Source organism: Phaseolus vulgaris, chromosome 5, assembly GCF_051622355.1.
Source record: "Phaseolus vulgaris cultivar YP4 chromosome 5, ASM5162235v1, whole genome shotgun sequence".
NCBI classification, from domain to species: Eukaryota; Viridiplantae; Streptophyta; class Magnoliopsida; order Fabales; family Fabaceae; genus Phaseolus; species Phaseolus vulgaris.
The window spans coordinates 11,447,656-11,457,869 of NC_143502.1; the positions used below are offsets into that span (position 1 = coordinate 11,447,656).

At 30.7% G+C, this 10,214-nt stretch overlaps 1 protein-coding gene across 2 annotated transcripts; it reads right to left on the bottom strand.

Annotated features, from left to right (window-relative positions):
• Nucleotides 1-5,842: 5,842 nt before the first annotated feature.
• LOC137835157 (RING/U-box superfamily protein) lies at nt 5,843-9,787 on the bottom strand. Of its 2 annotated transcripts, XM_068643530.1 has the most exons (7): nt 9,582-9,787; nt 9,260-9,340; nt 7,600-8,422; nt 6,837-7,231; nt 6,638-6,721; nt 6,348-6,515; nt 5,843-6,223 (listed from the first exon to the last, which is right to left on the bottom strand). In XM_068643530.1, the coding sequence occupies exons 3-7, from the start codon at nt 8,390-8,392 to the stop codon at nt 6,077-6,079; spliced, it is 1,587 nt and encodes a 528-aa protein (XP_068499631.1). In that variant the 5' UTR covers nt 8,393-8,422; nt 9,260-9,340; nt 9,582-9,787; the 3' UTR covers nt 5,843-6,076. The 2 variants fall into 2 exon arrangements, with proteins under 2 accessions (XP_068499631.1, XP_068499632.1); XM_068643531.1 differs by lacking the exon at nt 9,260-9,340 and having other exon boundaries at nt 9,582-9,749.
• Between the last annotated feature and the right edge of the window lie 427 nt (nt 9,788-10,214).

Here is a 10,214-nt window from a genome sequence, read left to right on the forward strand (position 1 = left end):
AATTTGTAAATTTATTAGCCTAAACATATTATATATATATAGTAAATGTTTAGGCCTAACTTATCAAATTCACAAAATTATAACGTACTTTCTTTTCCTTTTAGTCCTTATTTTCATAATGAAAATTTCTAATTTTATCTCACACGTCAAACTGATGCTAGATAAACTTCTCCCATAAACTATTACTCGATGGATTTTTCTTAAGCAGAGTTCTTCAAATTTCTCGGTTTTTACATATCTTTATAAAATCACGTAAAAAATTAGCTTTTATGTAGTAATTTATTGGTATCTTTATTATTATATAATATCATGATAATAATATTATTTTAATAAATTTTTACGCTATAATTTATTAATGTACTACATACTAGAAAAAGATTATGTATTAATGAAACCTTGATCACACTAAGGTTGAGGCATCTTTGGACAATAACTATTATAATGAATACTTGTTAGATTTATTCCAAGTTCTATGGAATACAGATTTAGGTTAGTTAGTTATGTGCTAATTATGTTTGATATTGTAGGCCTGGTTATGAGTTGTTTTAAATTTATTAATTAGTTATACCTAATAAATATATGTTTATCACTTTTCTTTTAAGTTTAGCTTTTATAAATTTTAACATATTTTTTTTATTTTGGGTTTAAATATGTTTTAAATTCTTTAAATTGGGTTATATTTCTTTTGAAATTTCAAGTCTTTCAATTTTATAAAATGTTATTTTTGGTTTCTTGAGTTAAACATTATTGAAGCTGATGATATAACAAACGGTAATTTTCTTAGTATTTATCTTGTGAATATAATTGGATGATAAAAAAAATTAAAATTAAATATTGTTGGAGATCCAAAAGATTAGAGTTAGTCCTTCAAATTACATACTTTATCTTTAATTAAATTTTTTTTTTCATTTTTCAGTTCAATTATTTTTAGTCATGGGTTAGACGATGTTAGTGACTCTCCCTTTATATTATTATTATTTGAATTATCGATCAACTTAGGCAAAGATCTCACAATTTAAATACTTTCTGTTTTATACCCATATTCCAAACCCTAGTGAAAATCGAAATAACTTTAACAGTAACCAAAATTTGTATTAGAATCAAACACTATTGCATCAACTCGTGTCATTTCTTTTATTGTGTGTATTATTATTAGATACTTGTTCACATTTCACTACTTAGAGCAAACCCATTTGTAGAGGATGACCAAAATAATATCCTTCTAAGTAATCAAAGGTTTAAGAAAAATAATAATAAACTTTAAAAGAACAATGTGACTCCATTTCATAAATGTTGAGACCATCTATTGTTCCATGTTAATATTGTGAACATAGTTTAACTTTATATATACTAAAAATTAACATTATAAATCAAAATACTAAAAAATAAAATTTAATCAGAATAAAAAATATATAACAAATTTGGAAGAGTAGAAACATTTAAATTTTTTATTTTTCATTTTTATCACATGTAATTTTTTCTAAATATAATTTTGCGTGTTTTATGAGATGTTATCTATTGCAATATTTAGATTTATGATCTTACACTTTCACTAGTACAAAAATAAGAATCAATGACAGCTTACTATGACAGGTCTAATCTACATGTCATAATAAATGTGACGGTGGCAAAATTGTAAATAAGATGAAATTTACTATGTCAGCTTTTATTATAAATGATATAGAAAACACATATTATGTCAGTTAGTATTTTAAATGACATAGTAGGTACTTATTATGTTGGTTGAACTTAGACCTGACATAATAAGTTTCTTTTTTCTTTCACAATCCCGCTTTCTTTCAAGTCTCCCACCAGCAGTTCACTCTCACACTTTCCACAGGCATTTCGCGCTCCTTATATATTGCCTATCTTCGATTGTGTTTTTCACTCCTTATCTCCCAAAGTTCCTTTATTAACAGAACGAAGTCACTCTTAAGTAAGTTCTATTTCTTTTCTTTCTCCTTTAATGATTAAGATTTTTGGGGCTTAGGGTTTATTTTATGCTCATGGTGCTTTCTTCTATCTTTCTACCAGAACGTGGTTACCGATGGCACCTTTAACCGATTGCATGACGGCGATCGTGGAGGTGCATGTGCAGGTTTGGCGCGGTAATGGAATGAAGCACGAAGTTGAAGAAGAGAGAAATATGAGATAATGGCTTTGTAACTCATCGTGACTTCCTTATTTTCTTATTTTCTTCTTCTCTTCTTCATTCTTCAATTGTTATTACTGTGACACCACCGTTGACACATGAGATTGCGTGAAGAAGAAGACCTCCTTTCTCACCATCTCTTTCTTTTCCTTTATTCTTTTAATTTTTATTTAAATAAAAAATGTGGAAGTTTGAAATTTGTGTGCAGGCTTATGTGGAAGTGGCAAAGTGAAGGATTGTAATTGGAGTTTGCTATGGCAAAGGAGCAAGTACCTTTTAAGCTTTTCACACAGAATTGTTCTTTTTTGTTAATTTATATTCAGACACAATCTCTCAGTAATTATATTGCTTTTTAGATTTTTAACTGAAAATGCAATTCGTTTTATAGTCAATTTGCTATGTCATTGCTTTGTTATATTTATATTCCACTTTTGAGTACCAGTAAAATTGTTTGATTTTTCTAAGCCTTTTTCTTGAATTGTTGAACTCTAATGTAAATTTTATAATTAGTTTTGTCAAAAAAATGTTTTATGAATTGAATTGTTGAACTCTAATGTAAATTTTATAATTAGTTTTGTCAAAAAAATGTTTTATGAAGATGTAGAAGGGGAAGGTGTAATAGTAATAATTTATGCATTCATAACTGATGGAAATTAAATAGAAGATTTATACATTTAATTTTTTAAGGATCTGATTAGTTGAAAGACAATTCAATAATTCATGACTAATCTATTCATGCAGCAGGAACTATATATTAGATGTTATTTTGTTTATTTCCCACCAATGATGCACATGTTGAATGAAATTATAATGAGATGATGAAGATTGAATGGGTTGATTAGAAGGTGACAAATGTGGTGGTAATATTTTGTCTGGGTGATATATCAGTTTTAAAATTATATTAACATGTTATTTTATAATTTTATTTTCAACACCTTTATTATTGAGATTAAATTTAATGTATTTTCATATTATAATGTATTTTACCCACATGTTAACTCATATTCAAGTTCTGCTATTCTAGTTGATATCACCATGCAAGTCCAGTGCTATTCAAGCAAACTGTATATGCCTATAACACATAACGGGAATTTCAATCTTGAAAGAGATTGTGACAAATTAGCATAATAATCTTTTTCTCATGTCCATAATTTTTTGCTGGAGAAACTTTGCAATGGTATAACAAAGGGAGAGATAAAGAAAGCAGCGCATAAAAATATATTTCTCTTAATTTAAGTGAAAGAACCTTAAACAATTAATATAAAAGAATAGAGAATATTTTATAATTTATTATTCAATCTTAATTTGTATTTGAATAGGAATTGTATCATAATCATAACTAATGTGTTTGAATTATAAAAAAAATTACAAGTATAAAAAAGTATAAATGAATTAAAAGCGGTGTTGGTGAAACACTACATTCCACCCATAAAATTAAAATTATAGATATTAAAATGTAAATCAATTTTAATTTTATTTGAATTGGATTTGGATTATAACTAACATTATAGATGCTTGATTTGTATTTCAGTTCTAATTATGTTTGAATTAGAATGATGTTTGAGTAATTATGTGATAACTTAATTAATAATCACTAATTTGCTTTTTCTACTTTTTTCCTTATTTTTTAAATAAACAAATGAATTAGGAGTAGAAAGAGAGAAAACTAGGTAATGGTGGAGGGGTTGGTGACGTAGATTCTGGGTTAGGAAAATGTTATTATTATTTTTATGTTTTATTTTATTAAATTTAATTTGATTCTGAGATTGAATGTAGAGATAATTAGAATCATCTTTGGAGCAAACATCTTTAAAAAAAAAAAAAATTATTATGACAGTTATTGTAATATACGACATAAAAAATTTGATTTACTATGACGGGTGGTAGAAATATTTGTCATAGAAAATTACTTACTATGACGGTTATGTTAAGAACTATTATAGTAAGTCATATTTTCTATGACTCTTCTAAAAATACCAGTCATAGAAAGTTCTATCTGAACTTACTATAACAAATATTTTGGACATTTTATGACAGTTTATATAACAGTCATGGTAAGTAAACTTACTATGTCATTTTTTCAACTGACATAGAAAGTGCAGAGTTTTTATATCGCCTGAATCTATATCGCCATTAGAACCATCATAAAAAGTCTCGTATAACCGTCATAAAAAGTCTTTTTTACACTAGTGTTTTGTATTGATATTACATAAATTCAGTTATTAATTATTTATAAAAATAAATGAATAGATTAGATTTAATTAACCTTTTTATAGTAGATAAATAAATAATTTATTTTGCTATAATAATAAATTGTTTTATCACCTAAAAGAGAATAATCTAAATATACTGAACCCTAGGAATAATGCTATTGTTATTGCCATTTCTATCCATGCATCTTCTTTAGTAGCATAGATGCTTGTAGTTGCATTAATTATCGAATATCATGCTTGTAGTTGCATCATATATATATATATATATATATATATATATATATATATATATATATATATATATATATACCATTTTAAATAAAATAAATAAATGATAATATACAATGTGAAATGACGTTCTCAATGCAAGATGATTGTGTTTACTCTTCTTCCAGTGGCCCTTGAGACGTTTTAGAGCTAGAATTCAGAAGAAGAAGAAATGTATAATATATGCATCAAAAGAAAAGAAAGAACATGCTATCTTACACTTTTTCACTAATTGACATTTTCACTATTTGTTGCTTAAAATGGAGCATGTTCAAGATTGAAATGTCTAATGTCTGTAGTTAATACCTTTCAATAATTTTATGTTGTCTAATTTAGTGGTGGCATGTCAAGTTTTGAATTGAAGTTACTTGGACTCATTCACACAGCAGAATAAAAGCCTAGTGGAACAATTTGTACAACGTTTGTTGATCAAATCAGTTAGTCAAAGTGTGACCAGGTCACACAGTTTAGGACCAAAGTATGACCAGATTTGATCTCATTCTCAAAACAAAGGCTTAGAAAGTCACTTTTTCGTTTTTTTTAAACATGTTTTTAAAAGTACCCTATACCTTTGGGACTACATAATTTCCCCTGACTAAAGGCATGAGAATGTCGTGCAAAAATATTATGCCATGTGTGAAAAAACGAGTCAACAAAGACTTCCATCAACATGAGACGCGTTTAGACTTTATTTATATCCCATGTGCGGTGAAGTCAACAATGGTTGTTCATTTCAGTAATTTAATTATTCAAACCATTGTATCTTCGATAAAAATAATAACAATACGCAGTACTCTGGTTTATTTCTAGCGCAGCGTTTTTATTTTCACGTTCGTTGAAATAACCAGTTGAAGTAATTCTAGATAAATATCTAGACAACTATTATCACTCAAAATCTAGCGCTGAATTCAAAAATTCATTTTGAGATAAAACAATTCGAAAAATAACTTTATATTATATAAAAATGTAAAAAACCTACATTGAATTTCAAACATAATTTTATCCAAAATCAACTCTATCTTTCACTCCTTCAAAACCACAGAAGCATATAACAGCAATATGATAAATCAGTTTGTTCAAAATCATTTTTGTGGCTCATCCAAAAACCGCACTTAACCAATTTGATAAAATCAATTTTATTTTCAGCTAATCCAAAAAGCACAAGCATCAATATATAAAAGACTAGGTGGTAACCCCATACATATCGAAATGATTAATGAAGCAGGTGGTGATATGATTACCTGAAGTTACTTCATCAAACAGAACAAAGTCTGTACAAGTTGATAGATACAAAGTTCTGGTGCCCACAATAAATGAGTTGGGCGGTATGATGTCTATATATGTGCAAGTACATATACAAAATACATAACAAAATATGAATTCTGTTCAAAAATAAATTAAGGCACTAGGCAGGAAGAGAAAGAGATGTTTGATTTCATTGGTTCTATACATCCTTCCTTCCATGAGTCAAAGCCTCTGATTTGCATATGGGGCAGACATTTTTCACCACCAACCATTTCCTTAAGCAATCTGCATGATATTCATGCTCACATCGAAGAACTCCAATCTTCTCCTGGTTCTTGAATTCTTCCTGTGAAATAATAGTCCAATTAGTGGGGGGTGATTAATTAGTACATGAAATAGAGCACAAGGTTATACTATGAAATATCAATGTCTTAAAATAACAGATGAAATGTGTTTCTAAATGTTCATACCTGACATATTATACAAGAATCTGTTTCCTGATCATCACAAGCTTCCTCCTCCAGATTAATACCAGCAGCATTTGTTGAATAAGATTTTGTTTTCAATTGATTTGTAATTGTTTCCTCTGCTAAACCGGTGCTAACATTGCCAATCCTCTCACCCAATGCAAGGAGATCCTGTCATGTGTTTCAAGTGTAAATTATTTACAATTGTCTACAACCTCTAAACTTTGGTATCCTATACTAACACAGACGCATTCATTGACAGGAAAATACAATACCAATCTTTGTATACTTACCTCATAAGACATATCCTCTATGTCCAAGCGCATATCTCTGTGATGATCAACTAAATTTCCCACTTCATCAATTAAAGCAACATCCTACACAAGTTTTAATTGACAAGAAAATCAATATATTTATAATGTATAAAAAGTATTATTCTTTCTACACAGCATTAGAGTTAAATAGAAAGTATTAAGAGACAGGAAATATTACATCAACTTGGAGGAAGCCCACAGGTGGAAGACTTCGATGTCCAAGAGTTGTTTCAGGCACAGCCCCTCTATGAGGTCGGTAAATCCGGAGGCCAGCTGATGGTGCAGGGCCAACATGCCTGGGACCTAACTCAAAACCAGGCTGTGCTGGGATAGCAACACCACGTGAAGGATTTATTGGAACTCTAAATGATGCTGCACTTACTGCAGGGTGAAAGTTGATATTGTGGCCTCTTACTCCTTGCATAGGCAGTGCTGGGTGATGATAATTGTGGTGCTGTTGGTTGACAGGAAGAGGGTGAGGAAACCTGAGGCCATTTCGGCTTCCAGCTGGATCATGATATCTCTGCAAGCCCATACTTGCACTATCTAATGAACCTCCATTTACAGTAGGTCCTGAAAATAATATGGAGACAGTCAGACAGCCTAAACTCATAACCAAACCAACACAACAAATTCAAAGAAAAATTTGAGCACTTCGTTTGGCCCTTAATTGACAGGATGGGAGACAACACATACACACAAAAACACCAATGCATTAACTCCGGTCTTAGGCACAAACTGAGAGTTATTAAAACAAGATTTCTCATAAATTTATTGCCTGATTGAAAAACAACATTCAAGAAGCTGTAATTAACACTTTTTCATGATGAAACCTGAAAGAGCTTTGCAAATTATACACTAACAGAACATCCAAGTAATGAACTAATGATAGTAAATCACTAAAGGAAGAACCACAGAACACATGAAGAGGGCAAAATTACCTTGTACATAAGGCATTGGAAGCGACTGATTCCAGGGTGTAGTATGGCCATCATTATTGTTACCGTTCATCTGCTGGTCCAACCACGGAGGAGCAGCTGGCTGAAAGTGCTGTCCTAAATAATTTCCATGAATCAAATGATTATGGTCATGCACCATAATGGACTCACCTGCCCTGCTCCATGCACTACCATGTGGTCCTACTTCCACAAGTGAAGGGATGCGGAATGAAAATGGTGCAGCATCCATCATAGCAACACCATCAGTAGTGTGTCTTGCATTAGGAGGAGCAATTGAAGAGCTAGATGATGCATTAAAATATTGGTAATTTCCTCTCATCCCTTCAGCAACTTTCCTTTTGTAAGGACCTCTAACATCATCCATGAAACCAGAACTTCTTCCAAAATTATCTGAAGAAACCCCAGCAACTGCAAATGTACTTGAACCAGGCAACTGATCAGAGGCTCTGTGATTTAGAGGCAGAGGGAAAACGCCAGCACCAGAAGAAGGATTAATGCCAGAATAATATAAGTTGGCTGCAGCTGGCACACCCATATCAAGATTATGGGGATGCTGAATGCCATTGTATTGTGTAACCCCATACACCCTAGCATTGTCATAAGCATCTGGCAGAAAGTGAGAATCAACATTAGTTGTGTTCCCAGAAGCTCTCACCATTGCATGCATATTATTCGGCTGCGAGATGTTTGTGGTTCCTCTAGTAAGGATACAGGGCTCAGAATGATGATAGCCTCGTCTCTGTTGATCCATCTCTGAATCCGTTATTTGATCCATAATGTAGAGATTTCTGGATGCAAATTAATCCTAATATTCCAAGCAGAGTGAATGAAACCAGTCAGAAACACATAAGGGAAACAAAAGACTAAACCAAATCTATATGTAACAAAGCAAATATTCAGCCCAAGATAAAAATGTTTTCAAATTCAAATATTCCATATCAACATTATGGAATTTTTTTCAGCATTCCCCCTATATGGTTATATTTTTCCTGATTTAATTTTTCTTAATTTGAAAAGGTTGTCAAATGAAGTAAGTAGGGGTGTCCAAAAAAACACCCGTCCAATACATGGGTACATTCATATAATCACACCAATTTCCTTCAATTACACAGAAGTTGCATATTTTCACTTCTGTGTGTCACATGCATGCATCATACAATAAGAACGCAGACACAAACACTCTATGCATAGCAAGGAAATCGGTATTAGGTAAGTTAATAATGGACATGTAACATGCAGCTTCGTCCTTCAAGAGAGAGCAAACTGGTGGATAAACATGGCAACTCCAACACACAAAAACACCACACAAAAGTATCATTCCCAGTTAAAAACTACCCAAGCCCTGTAGAATTCCTTCAGGTGTGCTAAAAAATGACTCTGTAAATGAATTAAAATACATGCAATTTGAAGACCTTGTAATCATTATGTGAAGTTCAAAGTAAAGAATTCTTCAACCCCTATGAGAAGGTAAGAACAATTATGAGCATACATGATCAAAATCCTCAGACCAAAAGATTAAAAAAAAATCTTTCTTTGACGACTTCAAAGGGTCACAACCCAACAAGAAAGTACTTGACCCATATCAACCTCCCAAATTCATCACCGACCAAACAACAGCAAAAGAACAGATAACAAACCGTACCTTATTATCATCAAAACAAGAGCTTGCTGCTTCTAAGTTTCAGAGATCAATATAACTTATGGAACACCCCCAAAATCAACTCTGTTGAAAATTCACACAAAGATTAAGGTTTTTTTTTAATTCTTTTTTCAAAAAGACAAATTTACAAAGAAAAAATGTCAGAAACTAAAATCGGGTGAATGTGATCACAACCCAAGAATGCAAGTTCCTTCCTTTCATCAGAGAACAAAAATGACACAAATTTAACCCTAAGTAACAGCAAAAGGGGCACGAAACTTGGGGTAAGAAAATTGAACAATTGATTTTAAGAGAATTGAATTACCAGAGCGAGAATTCGAGGGGAGCGAAAATGATTAGAACCGGTGATGGAAGGATCGGATAGAGGAAGGGAAGAGAGAGAAAGAGCAAGAGGGGTTAAGAGAGAGAAAGAAAATGAATATGGAGGAGGAGAGGATCGTGCCTTTCATTGGAGAGAAAATTTCATCATCCCTTTTGTAATAACAAAAAACATATTAATGCTATTTTTTTTCTTTTTTTTTCTTTTTGTCTTTATTATATAGCAGTTTTGTAAGGAAGAAAATCAAAATCTAATTAGGGACACTTCCATTAAACTTTTAGGTTATCAAAATAATATATAGGATATCTATATATAAATTCTTTATGTTATTATTTTGATATAATTTATTATATATAATTATTCTTTCTATAGTTATTATATATAATTATTTTTATTAAATTAATTATGATTTCTTATATGTTGATTGTATAAAAAACTTATATTGACCATATATAAAAATATTAGAAAAACTACTAACTGTTGTTTGAATTTAATCTATACATGTTAGAGAAATAAAAAAGGTTTAGACTGTTACGTAAGTAAAAAGCATAATAAACATGATTATAAAGTAATTATTAAAAAAACAAAAAATTAGAGTATATATTAATTTATAGTTAA

Bases quoted from the DNA above. Each gene is read 5' to 3' on its own strand.
- LOC137835157 (XM_068643530.1), bottom strand. From the start codon at position 8,392: ATGGATCAAATAACGGATTCAGAGATGGATCAACAGAGACGAGGCTAT. The intron at 7,232-7,599 runs GTAATTTTGCCC...TATTATTTTCAG, and splicing joins TCCAATGCCTTATGTACAAG to GACCTACTGTAAATGGAGGT. The intron at 6,516-6,637 runs GTAAGTATACAA...AACACATGACAG, and splicing joins TAGAGGATATGTCTTATGAG to GATCTCCTTGCATTGGGTGA.